Source organism: Camponotus vicinus, unplaced genomic scaffold, assembly GCF_025532165.1.
Source record: "Camponotus vicinus isolate PSW18456_S1 unplaced genomic scaffold, iyCamVici1.0 SCAF_8, whole genome shotgun sequence".
Classification (NCBI taxonomy): domain Eukaryota; kingdom Metazoa; phylum Arthropoda; class Insecta; order Hymenoptera; family Formicidae; genus Camponotus; species Camponotus vicinus.
In genome coordinates this window covers 11,372,591-11,392,442 of record NW_028141980.1, presented here as the reverse complement: position 1 = coordinate 11,392,442, position 19,852 = coordinate 11,372,591, and the positions used below count along the sequence as shown (strand labels likewise).

At 31.4% G+C, this 19,852-nt stretch overlaps 2 protein-coding genes and 1 long non-coding RNA gene across 6 annotated transcripts in view; 2 read left to right on the top strand and 1 right to left on the bottom strand.

Moving 5' to 3' along the window:
- The window catches only part of LOC145975270 (protein FAM13B), a 50,703-nt gene extending 35,470 nt beyond the window's left edge, over positions 1 to 15,233 (top strand). For all 3 annotated transcript variants that reach the window (XM_083105617.1, XM_083105615.1, XM_083105616.1), the window contains 7 exons: positions 8,204 to 8,374; positions 8,932 to 9,073; positions 9,338 to 9,571; positions 9,940 to 10,149; positions 10,366 to 11,016; positions 11,109 to 11,356; positions 11,544 to 15,233. In XM_083105617.1, coding sequence (XP_082961743.1) covers positions 8,204 to 8,374; positions 8,932 to 9,073; positions 9,338 to 9,571; positions 9,940 to 10,149; positions 10,366 to 11,016; positions 11,109 to 11,356; positions 11,544 to 11,757 — 1,870 coding nt within the window. In that variant the 3' untranslated portion in view covers positions 11,758 to 15,233. The remainder of the gene's footprint in view (positions 1 to 8,203; positions 8,375 to 8,931; positions 9,074 to 9,337; positions 9,572 to 9,939; positions 10,150 to 10,365; positions 11,017 to 11,108; positions 11,357 to 11,543) is intronic.
- On the top strand, positions 1,025 to 4,588 carry LOC145975273 (uncharacterized). The gene is made up of 2 exons (XR_014439933.1): positions 1,025 to 1,519; positions 2,802 to 4,588. It is a non-coding gene; the product is annotated as an uncharacterized LOC145975273 (long non-coding RNA).
- LOC145975271 (uncharacterized) lies at positions 8,927 to 19,199 on the bottom strand. Of its 2 annotated transcripts, XM_083105619.1 has the most exons (12): positions 18,951 to 19,199; positions 18,737 to 18,817; positions 18,264 to 18,548; positions 18,000 to 18,196; positions 17,474 to 17,873; positions 17,074 to 17,362; positions 16,658 to 16,931; positions 16,161 to 16,598; positions 15,994 to 16,100; positions 15,790 to 15,922; positions 15,446 to 15,723; positions 8,927 to 9,096 (listed from the first exon to the last, which is right to left on the bottom strand). In XM_083105619.1, the coding sequence occupies exons 1-11, from the start codon at positions 18,994 to 18,996 to the stop codon at positions 15,463 to 15,465; spliced, it is 2,511 nt and encodes an 836-aa protein (XP_082961745.1). In that variant the 5' UTR covers positions 18,997 to 19,199; the 3' UTR covers positions 8,927 to 9,096; positions 15,446 to 15,462. The 2 variants fall into 2 exon arrangements, with proteins under 2 accessions (XP_082961745.1, XP_082961744.1); XM_083105618.1 differs by lacking the exon at positions 8,927 to 9,096 and having other exon boundaries at positions 14,645 to 15,723.
- Positions 19,200 to 19,852: the final 653 nt, after the last annotated feature.

Genomic DNA, 19,852 nt, shown 5'->3' with positions numbered 1-19,852 from the left:
TTTACGATTTCCTTCGTTTGAACGTTTATTCAAATGACGTAATTTTACAATGTAATTTCGCAGAAGGAAATAATCCGGTCGCTTGGCGATATTCGATCTATTTTTCATCCCCCTTCAATAATACAAACACACCGTATTCGAATTGAGAATTGAGAATTCTTGATTGACTGATTGAGGATAAATAATAGCTGGCGTATTGTTACGAATGATTGATTGATATTAAACCTGATTTATAGTTCTCTTGTGCATTACGGAAATATCCTAATTTTTACATGTCAAATATATCTCTCCTTTCATCTAAGCGATACATCTTAAGCAGAATTTAAATAATATTTAGAGGAGTTATATGTGTATATAAAAATCTTTTATCGTGCGGGAACACATGTAAAGACATATTTTGCATATTTTACGAGAAAAATATGATTAATACACTATATACTGAATATTTTGTATTTTAATGAATTTTATTTATACCAAATTATAACTCCAATAATATAATTTATTCTTATTTATTGATTTTATAATTCAATTTTGTAATATTTGGTCACACAATTACAGACAGTTAATAATTTTATTCTTAAATATTATTTTGTAATAATATTCGCGATATTTTGGGAAAATTAAAAATGCATCCATATTGATCCAAGCTTCGAGCTTCTCGTGCGCAGCATCGAAGGTGGTGCATTGAGATTCTCGAGACTTGCTTTCTTTCGGCCGTAAAGCTTATGGCAACCAGGGACGAGCTTCGAAAACCGGTTTCGAGCCATTGGTGTTTCTCTCAATGCATACACATCTCACGCATGTAGGAAACTACTACACAACTCAGTCTGTCAACCGGTCATAAAAAAAAAAAGATATCGGTTTTCTTCGTGATTTTATAATCCATTGTTAAAACTTATTACAATTGCACTCACATGATTTCCGTAAAAGGCCGTATTTTTCGCGCAATTTTCATCAGATTTATCATCGTTTTCTTCAATTAATTTAACTCGAAAATCATTATTGATTTATTATAATTTTCAAGCAATTTTATATATTCCTTCCTCTTTAACAAATAATAAATTTATAAAAATTTAACTCTAAAAAAAGGAGAAAATACTGTATGTATATACGCAATATATATGTTACGCAATAGAAGGCTGATGTGATATTTATATGTACAGGCAATCTTTTATTTCCGGATCTGATTGGTCCAATTAATCTAAGATTGGTTCCGAATTCATCTGTAATGAGTGTTGTAATATATCGGCGTGCATGGAACGCTCTGTCACGTGCACGTACAAGGCGGCGGCGCGCACACGCGCGGGCGGATATAGATGAGGATCCGAGCGCCGAAGCGGCGCAGTCGATTCTTCGCCAGCATCGCGTATACATTAAAGGAGTGGGACACAAAGAGAGAAAGAAAGAGAAAAAGGGAGAGAGACATATTGGCGGCGTGTCCATGAACGTGAAAGCGCTAAACGCGAAAATCGTCCTTGACGTGTACGCTCGTTTCTTCTCTCTCCGGGATAAGGAACAGGTATAGTCTAAAAAACGTTAAGCAAGTAAATGTTAAGCAAGTGCGATATAAGAATCTACGATTTCCTGATTTGTTTCTAATTAAACGCACTCGTTGTGTTGTGTCGATTAGAAGATCGTTAATTAAAAAACTGGTTTATCCACGGCTCGAAAGAGCGTCTCTAGTTGACCGAATTTTCTCTGTCGGGCTGTGTTGCCGGTAAGATCGTAATTGAACTTAATACAGCTTCATCTATCACTTATATTAATTAATTTAATCGCAAGTTCGATTTGATAGAGCATCGATTCGTGTGTGAGTATTAAATTGCTTAAAAATTAAGATGATGGAAGTTAATAAGCATTTACACATAGCATTTTTATACGTGTAGTATTTCATTCGTATATCTTAGGATTCAAAATTGGTTGAAATTTACTTATAAATTTTAAGTCCAAATCACAAAGTTGATTCTAAAATTGGAGCTTCCGAGATATTCTGTATTTTTGGCGCAAGCTTTTCGGGTGACTTCTCTCGGGATTCCGGTTAATTTCCGATTAATTTGATAATGAGATTTTCACGTAAAAATTTTGTTATTTATTACATTATTTATTGATTATTTAAAAAGCGAAGAAAAATTATAATTTCATGAAAAAAACTAGTTTTGAGCGTAACATTCATAGCACTAGGTATAGGGTGAATGCTATAGCTAGTGCTATGAATGGCTGCAACATTCATATAGTCGATGATCATTGCAATATTAACTGTCATTGATGAGAAACAATTCACATTATACTCGATTTTATTCAATTTTTAATTATTGACAAGTAAATGATTTTCGATGATTATTATTAAATAAATGCTAAAAAAATAGAAATCTAAAGCTAAAGCTACCTCGTGTTAAATAATATCTCGGAGGAGATGATATTTATGTTTATTTTTGTATTGTATGGAATAAAACAATTTTATGTATAAAATATATTTGCACTGATAAATTCTCCAACACTATTAACCTTGATAGAGAAGTTTCTTTCAATTCGGAGAAAACTTATTTTGCTCTAAGGTCTTCGACCTTATCATGTTTACATCAAAAGTTGAATTCTGTGTTATTGTACCATTGATGCTTCAATTCAGTCATCCATTCGAAAGTTAGAATGAATTGATGAGTTAGTTCGGCAGTAGGCAAATTATTCTGTATTGACAGCTATAGACATCATCAGCGGAATGTCAGTGACTAAATAACTGCGCAGCGATATCGACCGGCGTGTAAAGACGATGCTTTATTCGCTCTTTCTGTGTTACTATGCAGTTACTGGCAGACTGTCGACAAGCAGAAAAGACACAAGAGCCGCTATTCCCGATTATAAGAGAGTGCGTTCCTCCAAGGGAAAGCGCTGGAGGAAAGATAGTGGTATTACCTCGTCAATCAAAAGGCGCACATCATTCGTCGCGATCATTCGTTTTTCTTCCTGATCATACAATCGGATTATCATCATCGTCGCTCGTGTGTGCGCCTCTATCTGTCCGGTCACCTGCGTATCGTCCCACGTGTGGACGAACATAAATGTTTCATCGAATCGCCGAGAGACTCTTCGCTCTGTCGATCGCTCTGTCGTTGGAAAAGAAAGTTGATGCTCGCGATTACATGAATGCGACATGCGACAGCGGGGGATCCGTGAGTTGCATATTTAGCATAATTTTGCGATAATTTTCCGCGCGATGTTGGCTCGTCGCGATCCGCTCTGGTTTACCTGATTACCTATCTACGTCCTCGCGAATCGAGAATGAGAATAATCAGGAAGCAAAGTGATATGCCGAGGGATTTGATAATCATTACAATTTCGATATGCTCAATTCTCGATATTACGAATGCAGAAAAGTTACGTCCATTGCACGCTTTCATCGTTAGAAATAAATGTAATAAATTGAGATTACTTCGGCTTGAAATCTTGAGTGTAAGAGACTTTCTAAGATTTTGTCGCGAGTTTCTCTATAAAGAAGTAATGGATTTAAATTATACAGAGTCTGTCTTTGAATCGATGAATGTTATTCATTCCCATTACTATTAATGTTGAAAGATATCGATTTTATGCTACATTAAAGCAGAAGTAAGAAAATGAGCTTTACAATATTTTACGAATGCTCTAGTTTCAAGTTATAACATTTCTTGCAAGATATCTAATTAATTATTTAGCTGGTATTGACAATTGCTTGCAGAAAGCATACAATAAATTTATCGTTCATTTTAAGTAAGCGGCGCAGTAGTATTTAATTGTAAGTAAAATACGAATCGCAGAAAATTTTAATAGCATCAATCAAAGGATGATTTATCATGTAATAATAATAATCATGTAATAATAATAAAAATTAAAACAAATTAATTCCCACTAAAGACAGTTGCTATGATATTTTATATCGAAATCTCAATAATTTTTACACTCTTTCTTTATGTATATATAAATTAATAAATAAATAAATATTAAGGATAGATTAAAAATTTTATAACATCTTGTATAAGATTTTTAATCTATCTGTAATATGTATCTTGAATTTTAATAGAGTAGAAAATATTTAATAATAGGAATAATTTAAATTTTCGAACTCTTAATATTACATCATGATTTGATTTTCTTATTTTGTCATTTTGAATCTGAAAATAGTTTTCATGATATTTTTATTTTCAAGTCATATATTTTCTATATCAAATTTTAGATATTCAATTTTCATTAAAAATGGTAATTGAAATTGTAAAATATTTTCTGGTTCTATTTTTCATTAGCTTACAATGTCAAATATAAAGGAACAATTAGTGTTTCTTGTTCTTCGCATCACGACACGTTAAAGTGCAATTGCTCGCGCAATGAATCATCTCGTCAAACGGCATCGTAAATTCGCAGTAATTCGTGAAAGAATCGAGTCTTGTTAGAATGTACTAGAACATACGGAGAGTAAATTTCCACGTCTCCCTTAATCGAAATTTATTAACCATGATACAAGTATAAGCGCCATGCGGGATTGCATTGGATTAGATCGCACGTCGCTTATTATGTACCTTAATGTCACTCACGCCTGGAATATATTCTTATGTAAGAGATAGACGATAGCAATCGCTGACGCGACAACTGACCCATTATTTTTAGAAACCATGTTGACAAGTGTGCAAATAGTGTGTGTGTGTGTGTGTATGCATGTTTGATGAATGTAATTATCTCTCGATAATAATATAATGATACTTAATAACTTTAATGCAATAATAAGTGTGAGAAAAATTTAATTTTTATTTAAATATATTAAAGTGTTATACTAGAAATAATTGTAAATATTTTGAAATTTTAATATCTCTCTCTCTCTTCTCTATAGTTATGCAGCAAACTATTATTTATATATATATATATATATATATATATATATATATATATAAAATCTTGAGATAAAGATTACGGATCTGTGCTCTTTCAAGGTAAACAAGTTGCATCGAGATCATTTCAGAAGATATATCGGTTCATAATAAACACTGTCACGAGCCCGGGTTTATGTTAATTGACATTAATCTGCACGGAACAAAGTTTACAGATACACAAGTCGCTTTAGCTACCTACTAGCGAATTAATCGAATTATCTCGTGCGAGTTCGCTCAACAGTTTATTAGATCAATTCACATGACGATGCATCATCATTATCATTGTGAGCGGTATGCTCCGGTTTGTCACGTACTTTCATTTATCCTTTCGTGATCGGAAGAATACCACATGTAAATCATGATGCAATCTATCGATTGATCATCAATCGCGTATATCCATTTCGAAGGAAAGTAAAGAACCTGTTTCGTCGCAAAAGGACCAAGAGATTCAACGAGAACGCAAGATAAAGAATTCATCAGGAAAGAATTCATTTTTCCACGGATGTTGCCGCCGAAAAGAATACGATAATCAATTATAATTGGTTTAATTTTTTTATATTTAATTAAGATTAAGATTAAGAAAGAATTTAAAAAAATTGAAGAGAGAGAGCGAGAGCTAGAGCGAGCGAGAAAGAGAGCTTTATATTAATACACTAGTAAGTTCCTACTCAAGTTATATCAATTTCTCGATTGTAATGATCAACCGCAAATTTTTTTATTTACACACAAATTATCATTCATATAAGATTGCTGATCACTTTCTAGTGACATTATCGTATTTGCGTAAATGTCCAAAGTTAACAGCAGCGTTTGCGAGCACCAACTAAATTAGATGTGCCTCATTAAAGATTAATCGTCCGTAATTAACGGCATGTTACCGGCGAGGACAACGGTGTAATTGGCTCGCTTCGCATTGATATTCCTGCAATTAACTTTTCGTACGGTCCACAGTCACAGAAAGTGCGATGCAATGGCCAGCAGCGTAGCAGCATCAGGCACTGTCGGAATTTTCCAAACGCTTGATAGATCTTACATATACATACGAGGAATTATACATATTTAAAGTCTAGTGTAAAAACGAGACACAACGATTCTCGTCTCGACGTTTCTAATTGAAGAAATCAAGTCCGGCTGGTGGTTTAATCAAGATTTTCTATTCTCGTTAGTCATTGTATACACTTCATGATAGGTTTTATCTCGACGTTTACGTATTGCTATAAATATCTCTTTAATACTTCTGAGCGTTAATTAAAAACGTTATCTATTAAGAAGATAATTAAAATTGAAAAGAATTGTATTTGTTGATATGCCAAAAAACGTATTTAGTGAAATCTTTCATAATTACATAATTTAATAATTATTTAAATATTATCCTGTTAAGAAGGTCTCTTTTTATTTATTGCAAAGTTTTACTTTGTAACATTCTCTTTTTATGTCATAAATTATAAATATCGTAATATTTGTAAATATATATAAAAGATCTTTATTTTATTTTAGTAGCATTATTATAACATTACTCTTTACTTTAGAGAACTTTTAGTTTATTTATTAAGAAATTAATTGACATTTTTTAAAATTATTGCATCATTAAAATGAACGTAAAAATGAAAGAGATTTTTAAAAAATTACATAAAAACATTTATGAAATATATAATTAAATTTTGTTTTGTTTTCAAGATTAATATGAACGTTTTATTATCCAAAAGGCCAATAAAATTTAGAGCATACGCCGTTGCGTCACGCCTTTATTTCCGTAAGCTTCGTTCCTGCGAAGAGAAGCGCTATCACGCGGTCTGCTGACTCATAATGAAAGTATTTACGCCTCGCGATTCATTTATGCGACTCGGGTCAGGATTCGTGACCCAAAATCAAATCAGGCGTCGAGGACAACTTAAATTAGCAGAGCAAAAAACTTATTATCGCAAAATTTAAGTGCTACCGTGTAGTAAAAGTTAATATTTTTATCGTCCATTTATAATGAAAGAAAATGATTGCGAATAAATTTAATTTTGCACGTAAGGAAAAAAATAATTACGTAGCGGGATTAGATTCACAGAGATATGAACTTAAATCCTTCAAGACTGGACCTTCAAGATGATAACGTGATTTTGCTGACAACGATAATACTTTCTGCGCGCAAGGAAACTTTTATAAAGCATGAAGCTTTTTACCTCTGGGAAAAGAATGAATTAAAATGCAATAAAGCAAGTATATTCTAAGCAGTTTCTTACCACAAAGAAAAATGTCTCTATAAATGGCAATAAAAAATTAATTGCATTAAAGCGCATATATTTTATATAAATGCTTCTTACACAATAATTATTAGTGTTAGACGAAACAATATTTAACTTTAAATATAGAATTGATATTGCGAAGAGAATAAATATCAAAGATTTTCATATTACTTGGATTGACTTGATTTAATTAAAACAAAACGATTTAATAACTTCATGTCACACATACTTTATAGAGTGGAAAGTATGATTTTTATCGGCGATTTTATGATTTAATAGCATGCAATTAATCATGCGCGTCTCTTCTTGTTCGAGAAAATTATTTCTTGAGAAACTCCTTTGCTCACTCGAAACTGCAATTTGACATTTCGCGGCACATTATTATAGCGATAGTATCGTAAGAGAGCACATTTAATATTTTTCCATGCGCGCGAATAAATTTATGAAGCGGTTGAAACCAATGCATAAGTTTCTGAATGTTAAGAAAATAATAGTATTATAATAGCTCGTCGCTTAGAACTCTACACTTGAGCTGTTTTGCAATTACTACGTTCATTATTTATCGAATCGCAAAACAAACGCGTTTACCTGTCGTAACATCCTAATTATTGTATGTATCTTTTATTATTCTCTGTGTCTTGTCGATGACCATCTTGTTACAATGCATTTTTTAAGTTTTGTTGTACGCCTGTCGCCTTACGACAGACATGATGAATTACCTCATCATGACATCCGTTTGACATTAGCGAATGCATCTCTGAAAGAAAAACAGAAAAGCCTTATGCAATATTTTAGACATGCAGAAAAATCACGATACATACCGATAATCGAACAAATATGATTCATTTTAATCACATTTTAGTCACGAGAAATGACTCGCGAATCTTTTCCGCATTCGTGAGTTTATTGTAATTTAATCGCTCGTAATTCCGCACTCGTATTCACAAATTGCGTTTTTACGCGACCTACTGAATCATAATCGTTGATTAAATTTGAAGGTTGACACGTCAAGACCGTCGTGCTTGGTTTCTACGATTTGACCTAATTTCTTTTCTTTCTGTTTCTGTATGGCTTCAGTAACCGAGAGAATACAGTGAATGGCGTGATAGCTGCCGGCGACTGCAAGATCTGCAAGGATACAAGGGACGAATCGAAGGACTCCGAGGGTTCGTCTTTACTTTGCGCGCTGAAACCGCGTAAGCGTAAAGAACGTCGCGAATCCTGCTGTCAAGAACGAAAGCTGATAAGGTATTATTAAATTTTAATAGTTATATAATAAATTTTAATTTCATCGAAATTACAATTAATTACATTTACATTTTTCATAAACTGAGTATCTGGAATCAAATTATTATTTATCGATAAGATAAATTGCATGTGTGAATATTACTGTGCATGTCATAATTCTGTTATTAGAATATTTAATTTTGCAATTTAAATTATTTGATTTTTAAAATATATTAACTTATGTGTCTCTTAATTATATAAAAGTATTATATAATTTTGCTACAACAATAACAGATTATTGATAAAATATTCCAAGTTTCATATAGTTTTGATTTTTCTTATTCGTTAAACTTAACATTAGTATGTAAACAATAAAGATTGATATAAATTCCCTTTTTATATAATATTTGATGGTAAAAAAGCAGAAATATATATTGCTATATTTTTTACACGAACTAATTTTACATTTTATTTTATATCTATTTTATTTTTTATTTTATGGATTTTTTATTAGCATTACATGTATTACAATATACATAAAAAAAGAATTGTACATAAAATACGATTATATGTTTCAGGAGCAATAGTGAAGAACGTGTTCTTGATAGCCCTACCGATGTCGCAGATACGATTAGACGTGTGAGTAGTCACGAAGATTTCAACAGCCAGGAACATTTGCACATTTTATCGCAACTTGGTCAAGACATGGGTCACGGTGTAGTGAGTATAATCACAGCAATAATCTTTAAAATATTATGAAGCGAAACATAATACGCTCACATTTTTAATTACTGAGTAATTTATATATATATATATATATATATATATATATATATAAAATATCAAAAATATATTTTTTTAGAATATAATCTTTATCTAAAATATCTTAGTATCTCTCTTAAGGGTTTTTTAAATTATTAAATTATTAATCGCACACATAAACAAAATATAAATTCGATTGTTAAACGATTCGTTTGTGCGCAGAGATGCGGCGGATTACCGCTCCACGAGAGAACCAATGTTTCGCCCGTATCGAAGAAATCGTTATCGGTGCCGTCTCCATGTGAAGTGGTAGTGGCGACTGAAAAATATGATTGCGACGCCGAGAGATTGAGAAGTAGCGAACGCTTCAGCAGAAGCATCACCCCAAGAGGCAGAAGACAAGCGCGTAGAAGAAGAGTGCACAGAGTCCCGGATACGGATCAGAATTCCAGCAAGGTAGGCATGGCAATAAAATTTTTCGCCAGAAATGTTAAATTATTAATTTTACGAGTTATCTACAATATTTACAATGCTGAAGTGTTGATAATTTTAAAGATAAAATTAATTCCAACGTGAATAAATGCCAATATTTTCTAAAATCGCATTTTAGAAATTGAAATAATTAAATTTTGGTCTATGCTTGTATCGAATTTGCAAATACTGTATGTGACATTTTTAATTGTAATAAGATTTAATAATAATAGTATCGCTATACTTAATAAAAGTTTGTGATATTTCTGCGGCGTTAAAATATTTTACATTTAACGTCACAGATATATTATAATACAAATTATATTTTTTATTAAAAAAAATTTTTTTATTAGGAAAACGAAGAGGAATCTGAAAATATGTATATCTCCAATGTATCACCAAGTCCTAACAGCCACAACGGTTCGCCAGCTCAAAGTTTCTTGGAGATGTTGAGCAGCGGACCTAGTAGATCACCGTCACCAGCTCGTCCACCTACTGTCGATCACGAAGATGTAAATAATCCCAGTTTGACTAATTGGGGCTTTCAACATTTGGAAGGAAACGTAAGTATGAGAATATATCAATTATAAATTATATATAATTATTAACAAATTATCTATATAAAATATATCTCTAAATAGAGATAATTTCAGTTAAATAATTAAAAATAATGAATATATATATATAAATATGTACACAGAAAATTAATGATGTGTATTAAAATCAATTTATATAATAATTATATTAATAATAATTATGTCTATATTGGATTTTTGAAGGAAGAAGCTGTGGATGCTCGCGTGGAAGCCATGCTTTCGCCAAGGAACTCGCTGTTGTTACCTAGGAGATTTTATTCCGAAGAAGAAATTCAACCCAACACGCCTAATCCATCGGAAATGGGTCTCAAAAACTTGGCTAAGCACATTAACGGCCTGAAAAAGAAGATTAAGAAGTACGAGGACGAGTTTGAGGAGAATTTCGGCTATCGGCCGAGTCATTCTGACAAAATGAGTAATCGCGACATCAAGCGGCTATGCACAGAGCTAAATAAATTGCGAAAGGAACACAAATTATTGAAGGAAGATCCGATAAGCGCGCTTCTGGCTAATGCCAATAACCGACTGAACACCAATGATAGCCCGACAAACAACAACAATGGCCACGAGAAATCGCGAGTAACATCGATGGAAGAAATGGTGAAAGAGGCAGAAAAGAAACTCAGTGAGAAGCGAATTAAGTACAATCGACCCGATAATATGGAGGAGTTGAGCTACGAGCAATTACTGGATGAAAAGACGGCCGTGCAAAAGACATTACTTCACATCGAAAACTCTTTCGGTAGGCCGGTCTCGAAGGAAGACAGAGCGGTCGTGCGACCACTATACGACCGATACAGGACTTTGAAAAGACTTCTCATCAGAGCAGGCGCGGTAAGAACACACAATAAATTATTAATTAAATATAATCTGAAGTCAATTCCAGAAAAAAATCTTAAGCGATATATTTCATACACATGTTACAGAGCAAAAACAAGGACAGTGTATCAGAATTGGCCACGATTTTGGAGCATGAAACGATGGATTTTACATCGTCAAGTCTGCCTGGAAATCCCTCGGAAACCGATAGGAGAGCCAGCGAGCCTGACATGTCTCATCGAGGCATTTTGGATTGTATCGATTCCACGGATCAATTACCAACCGATAGCGATAGTCAACATAGTAGCAGTGAAGGCAGTCGCGGCACCGGTGAAAGTTTACACGCTCTTCCACAGTAAGTTATATTTTTTACATTTTATATTATTTCAAATTTTTTATTACCTTTTCCTCGATTTATTCTGTTTGTTTTTGAAGTAGATTCCAAAATGAAAATATTTTCTAAACAAAGATTACTACGACAAAGTCTATTGATACATATTTGTTCGCTCTTTATCTATTTAGAATCTGTGTTTTCTTTTAAGGGAGGAGTTATTAATGCAGCAACAAGCTACTCGAGAGGAGAAGAAACGACTTCGCAGAGCGTTAAAAGAGTTAGAAGCACAATTCGAAGCCCGAGCCGGCCGTCGTATGCAACGCGAGGATCGCGGACCACAAGTCACCACCGTGTACGAATCCTACAAGCAAGCAAAAGCGAAACTTAGACTGATCGATGCTCTCATAGCTAAGAAAGCTTGACGCAGTATTTAATTTACAAAAATCTGACTTAAAACAATGAATTTGAAATCTTTAAATGGGCTTTAAATGTTTGTAACAAGATACAACTATCACATCACGAATGCAATACGGCTCATTTACGCCGTCCGCAATTTTTTTGCATCATGAAGTTACAAGTTACAAAGGGCCTGAAAAAGAACAGTTCATCAACCGAGCGTCCTCTGAAGCAAGAAATGGTAATGAGAATTTATTATCCAGAATCAAAAGATTTTTAAAGCAAAAACGGTATAGTTCGTAATATTTGCAAGCATCGTAGGATTTACTTCGCTTTCATAAGTTTGTATTGATTTGGGTTATTTTTTAGATTCTGTTATAACACTCGAACTGAATATTTTCAATATTAATATAACTTATATTTGCAACACTGTTGTTTTAATCGATATAATCGATATATTAAAAATGCAAACAGACAAGTTATAGTGTGTAGTAGTATGTTTACACAATAAAAATATAATATCGAAATAGCACATTTGAACTCTTTAAATATTAATGATTCTAGAACATAAAATTATTACATCGTAACGATGCAATTGCGCGAAAAAAATAATCGCAAATTTTGTTCACTGATACATTTTATTATAGTATTTAATTATTGATAATGGAAATGTTCACTTGATTGTCCTCCATTTATTTATCTTACATACAGGATTAGGATAAACTTTCTTATCCTAACGAGAAACTGGATGATTGTTTTGGAATATATTTACAGTTTATAAATTTTTAATTAATTTGTTACAAATATAAATATACTTATATTTTTTATATATATCTTGTTGCACAAAATCTGTAAACTTTATTTGTACTTAAAGTATCAAATTCTTTACAGTAATAAACGTAAGAACAGTTAATATCTGATATTAAAATTAGACTTATCGTTTAAAATCGTTAATTCAAATCCAAAGATTGAGATTTTTTCAAAGAAGAGGAAACATGTATTACAAGTTGCAAAGTATCAAGTAACATTTTTACTTCACAGTTAAAGATATAATTTTATATGCTTAATATTTACATTTATTTATAGAAACAGAGTTTATTTGATATTCTTTCATCTTTGCTATTTGTGTATGTATATAAATCCGATTGATAAAATTAATTATTTCATCAACGATAAGTATTGTATCGATAAGACTTAAAAGAAAAATGATGAAAGAAGAGAGAGCGAATATTCTCATATAATGACTAATGTTTATAGTGAACTCGATATTTATTTTATCATCTTAAAGTAATCGCTGAAGTCTAACATTGAGAGAGTAAAGAACGAATTTGTGGGGTTATTCGTAATGTAAGTACCTTGTAAGAGATATCACATGTTGTAATATTGTAGAGTATTATAAAATGTTACGATCTTAATAACATATTGAAAAAAAGAATATTCACTAAAAGAAACTCGTTGATTTTTGCGTTTATATTTTTGTACAAGTACGATTTTAAGGCCGTTCGCAATGTATACACAGCCAACTAGGGACTACCGCAAAAACGCCTTAAAATTCCACTTGGATCGATTTTTTTCACACAGAATTAATCTCGAGGGTGCTAATAATCTAATGGCTTGAGTTCTACAGCGTGTTGATAATACAAAAGAAATGCTTTGCGAGTCTCATACTAAATTGCAATTGTAAGCCGAAGGATTTCTTGCGTTTTATATATCACAGCAATGAAATCAAATGCCATCTCGGAACCGGAAATTTCAATATGTAATCGAGACATAAAAGTGATGATAGTTTTAACTCTTTATGAAGATAATATTTTTTAGCAGTGGTAACATTTTCAAGAAAAAATACAGTAATTAATATTTAAATAATATTTTAATAATTTTTATGAGAATTGTAATATAATTGCCCTTCAACAAATTAAGTTTTGCACGCTCGTTATATATTGCTATTTCTACATCGAATTTTTCAATGTCAGACAGTACACAAAAATTGGTGAATAGCTCCGTTTTTCGCACTGATTACGCAGATAAAATTAATATTTTCAGAAATAACAAATATATCGGCGCTGACAAAGTCAATCGAGAACGTGAATGCCAAAACGCACGTCCGTTCTAATTAAAAAAAGGGTAACAAAAAAAGAAAAGAGAAAAAATGAAACAATTTTTTAGACCAAAGCATTTTTTAGTCTGTGATATAATGAGAGATATATTTGCGTTAAGATGAGAAAGTGTGTATGTGGAGTACTCGGTTCCATTTCTTTTTCCTTTTCTTTTTTTATGAAAACAATTTTTTAAAAGATCGAGAAAGGAACATGATTTTTCCGCCGTTTCCTCTGCAGGAGATTATTGAAATTGATGATCACTTTAGAAGATTCTACAGCGATGACGATAATTTAAATAAAGCAGTATCTTTTTTGCCGAAGGAACGGTTGGAGACATGATAATTTTAGTAAAGAATATATAAAAGCTGAAATGGATTTATATCATAAATGATAATTATAAATGATTCTAATAATTAAAAAATATTAGAATTATAACATTTTTTTTTCATCTGAAATCATTTAATTTTTTCTTTCTTTCCATATATAGAAGTAAAAATAGACGACGTTGTAAATATTTTATCATTACGACAAGATCCGTTTCTCACTTTTCTCATAATTATCGTTCTCCATCCGTACTGCCAAAAGAACTGCCGTTCACGAGAGAAAATTAATTTTATATTTGCCACAGGAATGTTTTTATTTTTCGCGCGTGCATCTAAGTGCACCTTTCTGTAGTAAGAACGAGAGAGAGAAAAATTAACATTATCCTAGATCTAAGATAACATTTTATATTAACGTTAATTAAGGTACATTTTGTAGCGCATAGTTTACGCATAAGAACAGATCGCGTGATTTTGTGTAGATGCTTTGAAAGAGAGAGAGAGAGAGAGAAATAGGAATACTTGAGAAAAGAGACAGAATGCGAGAAAGAAGCAAAAATTTTATTTAGCAAAGCTGAAAAGCAGAATCGGATAGATTACGAATCGTTAAATTAGTACTTAAAGAAAAAAGAGAGGGACGATATATATATAAATATTCTATGCGGATCACATAATCGACGAACATATCTAGAGAGATTAAAATCTTGCGATGGCGAGGGAGTGAAAACAAGAAATCAATAACGATCGATTTCTCTCGGATATATCGTCGTACGTAGCTACAACTGATAATTGCAATCGACCGTGAGAGTTGTGACGAAGAATCTGTCTCTAGTAAGATTAAAAAAAAAAGAAATAACTATCTCTTCGGCGTTTATACACAGACGTTGATTATATATATGTAAATATATACATATATATATATATATATATATATATATATGTGTGTGTGTATAGAAATACATACACAGACAAAAGAGAGCTGCGCATACATAAATCACATACAATTGTACATGCATACAAATGAATATTATACATTATTATGGGATAGCACGCAGAATAAAATGGAATATGATCTGCTAGAAATGTTCGTTTATTGCAAAAGACAAGGAAACACCTTAAAAATCCTCACGAAACTGCACTAAGAGTGACGTAAAATACATATCTTTTTTTTTTATACATTACTTGATATAAGAAGATATCAATTAATATCGCTTTTTCTGAGCCAAAAAATTCTACTACATGTGTAAATGATTCTATAAGAATAATAGTTTTTATTAAAAATTTGGATTTTTTACCGCAATCCTGTGTGGTGTTATGATACGAGTTGCATTTGCTTATGAAAGGTTTGAATTTGCCGTAATAATGCGGCCAATTGCATAGAAGTGGGAGGCTCTCGTGTTGCATTAAATTTTCTTCGACCAAATATCTGTGTCGGATTCATCGAATGAGACTTTCCAGGTAAAATTGATATAGGAAAAGGATTCTTATGGGACCCCTTGGTTGACTCGGTCGTAATGCAAACGAGACTGTTTTTCTCGTGCAACATTTTCATTTGTTGCTTCAGCATCATTACCTGTTCTCATGATATATCATTAATATACGTGTAAAATTCATGTTAAGTACTTATTGTAGCTCTCACTTCTTTGTAAAGACCGATAACGACGTTGATTTCTTCTTCCTTGACATTAAGTTCCTTTTCCATAGCGGACAACTCTTTCGCTAAAGATTTATCTTTGGATTTTTCCATTTCTGATTGTAATTTCTCATATTTCCTATAAATCAAAGATACAAGTAAGTCTATAAAAAAATATAGATTCCTAAATTTAATAATGCCAATACTTACGTGTTCATTTCTTCAAATTGATCGTGTAGATTAATTAAAATATTACGTATTTCCTTGGAATTGTGTGCGCCAGTAATTGTACGCATTTTATAATCACCGATATTAGTCTGTAATATCATGTAATATTATGCAGTATGTTTGACATAAATTGTTAGAATATTATTTACCTCTTTATTTGACGATGTTTTTGAAATTCCTTGCTGATTTCTTATATTTGCTGTCGTGTTGCTTTTATTTACGACAGTAGGAGACTGCTGCTTAATTTTACAATCATAAGAATCAATCTTTTCTTTATTAAATTGTTTCGTGATATTGTTATCTTTTTCAGGAATTATTTTTGCGTTGCCAGATACATTTGACGTGCGAGCATTTTCCACGTGTTGTAAATCAAATACAGATAATTTTTTATCTCGATTGATATGTGAGCTCTCGCAATTATTAAATATTCCAGTCAGGTGTGAATTTAAGCTGAGAGTCGATCTTTCCGAGTGACCATTTATCTGTTCCAGAAGACTCGATATTGGTATGCCTTTACTAACTTTACGAATCAATAACGGAGTAATATCATTGGTAATCGGCTGTCTCGTCTTCATTACGCCCAATACCTACATTTTTTACAGAAGATTTAAACCTCCGCTACTTTCATGAATTTTAATAAGCTCACCTGTTGAATGTTTAATCCAAGATTATGGCTAGGTGTTATCGAAGTTCCTACTACGAATGGTATGTTCCGAAAGTTAAACCTGCTAAAATATGATCTATTAGAACGCTTCAATCTCGATGCCAAAGTCGGCATCTCGTAGCTAGGGGTAAACATTGGATCGTTGCATTTGTTAAAAGCATTATGCTCGCTTTGATGCGTTTTGCACTGCGCTGATGAATAGAGATCCTTGGAATATTTTTCCGATTTATGTTCTTGAACCTTCTCGGGAATCGTTCTGTAGAAGAAACAAATTTGCATGATGAAGAAATAAGTATAATATTTACTAATTGTTAAAAATCATATACATAATATAATAATATAATATTATTGTAACACACACACACACACACACACACACACAACTGTAAAAAAATTACCCCGGAACACAATTCGATGACTGATGATACTGATCATGCTGCTCATTCTCCTTATTATCGGATTTATATTCACAATTAGCACATTCAAGATATAATGTTTCTTGGATCTTTTGATTAGCAATTTCAGAAGGATGTCTTTTTACACACTTTGTTTGTTTATCAAATTTAGAATGCTTATTAGATATTGCAGAATTGCTACTCTTCAATATAGTATTATGAAAAATTTCCACGACGTCTTTGGACTTTTTTGAATTCCTTGGAAGATTGGATTGATTATTAACGCCGAGGCCTGTGCATTAAATATTTAATTTTAAACAACACAGATTTGAGAATTTATGTTCTTAATATGATAATTATAGAACACAATGCATGAATAGAAATTACACAAATTCGATTCTACCTCTTTGTCTGCGCCTCTTTGTTTCTCTTCTACCGATGAGACTTGTATCTTTAGTAGTAACTGTACTCTTGGAAATAGAATTTCGTAATCTTCCTTTTCTTTTTCGCATTTTAGATAATACGTCACCCGGTTTATTATAGACGGAATTTGATTCGCTTCTTTCTATTCTCGAGACACGTTTATTTTTTTCCGCTCGTCTAACTTTTGCGGTATCCGAAATGTTCAAATTCAGTTCCGCATCTGTTATATTTCTTTTTACAGAATTCGATGGAATTGCATGCAAGTAATTCTCGTTCGATGTCAATTCTTTAATAGAATCTTCTATATTCAGCATTGATTGCAAATGTTCTCTCAAGTATTCCGGAAAATAAGACTTAGGATTTTCGAATTCTCTACTCGCCTATATTCGTATTTTGAAAATTTTTAAATATAATAATTATATAGCATTATATATAGAATATTATATATTTCTTTGTATATACATATATATATGATTTATAATACACGCATAAACATGTACGCCTACTTTCTGGATTTCATTCTGAATTGGCTTCGTCGTCATCGAGATAGGAAGCTTTTGATCTAATTGAGTCTTTGGTTTAATTGTAACATTTAATAATCCATTTTGTTTTTGATATTTCGAGGTATCGGATTCCTCGATAATCTCATCACTAGCAATGGTTCCTCTAGGTGACAATTGGGCAGATTTCGAACACAAGGTATCTATAAGAATATAGATATATATATTTAGATAAATCGATAGTTTTTAACGAAAAAAATCATTTTATACCAAAATCTTCAGCCTTGTGTTCAATGTTATAAATTTTTTGAAGATTATAATTTGAAATTTTATTGGTAGCCATAATTTCGCTATTATGGTCGTTATGTTCGATTGAAAATTTTAAGCTTGGATTTTCAGATGATGACCTTATTGATGGCTTTAGCGAAATATCAGATTTTTCTTTGGTGCCTTTCATTTCCGATTTGACTTTCTGACAAACTCCCATTACATAATTTAATTCAGACTTTAACGTAAAACATTTTGTCTCCGCTTTATCCAATTCTTGTCCCATTTCTAATTAAAATCAATAATATTGATTAAAATATAATATTAAAATATTTTTAGTACTGTTAAACTATTTTGAAAATCGGAATTTGTTGATGAGTTTAAAATTTCGAAAATAATGTTATTATATAAAATAATATTAATATAAATAAGGAAAATTAAAATTATATTAATTTATTATATTAACACGATAATACTTTTTAACGTGACATTTGGTCTGCTTTCCGATTCGTTTAATTTGCATGATTGCATTTCAGATTGAGCCTTTAAAGATGATTCTGCGAAAGTATATAAAATATATAATATACAGAGTGTACAGGAATTTAAAAAATCAATTATTAGAAAAAAATAAGATTTTAAAATTTTCGAAGGTGTTTTTAATTATTAAGATTTTTTTATTAAAATAATTACCAAAAATTCCGCTTTTGCTATGATTGTGATTATGAATGACGTTCATATTGACTACGTCAGATTATGTAAATTCCGCAATTTCTTGTTCACATGATGCAATGAAATTTAATGTGTTTATTCTGAATTTGAATTAAAATATGCTATATACACGAATAAAAATAATTTATTCTTCAAAACAAAACATATAACTATACAAAATTCGAAAAATAATTCATAGGTTACAGTTAACACGTTGGACGATTACATCGTTCTCTTGTTACAATATACATCTTTCTTTGTTTTGGAAAATTGCATAGACAAATTCAATATTTATAATTCGAGGATATAAAGCATTTAAAATTTTTAGTGTCAGTGACGCTTTCAACAATTAAAATAAATGTAAATATTGATTCGTATCTTATCTTAAAAATTGAATAGATATTACTAGTTTCATCCCCTTATAACAATACGGGAGGCTGAAAAAAATATTAATAAATAATCTTTTTACTAGTAGAACATATCCATCTAATTTCATTTCTTTAACTTGTTTCAAATTTGAGAAAAAAATAAAAATCTAATTTTTACCCTCATCTTTGAAGGAGTGTAACTCCATAGAGAGGGATGTATATGTTTAGGAGGAGTATATGATTATATGAAAAACTCCCCTTAATTTTCGACAAAGAGTCATCTCCTAAAATTTTTCGCACTTTTTAAGATGTGTCTTGTATATTAAAAAGGTATTTTATTATGCATAACATTTAATGGAGATTACAAAAACGTACAGAAAAGTTATTTGAAATTATTTATATAATCTGAAAAATTGTCTCCTTTTTACAATCGTTTTAAATAAAATTCAATTTATTGAAGTTTACATAATTTATCTTTTCTGTTCTTATCTCGAGAATAGCACATATTCTACACAT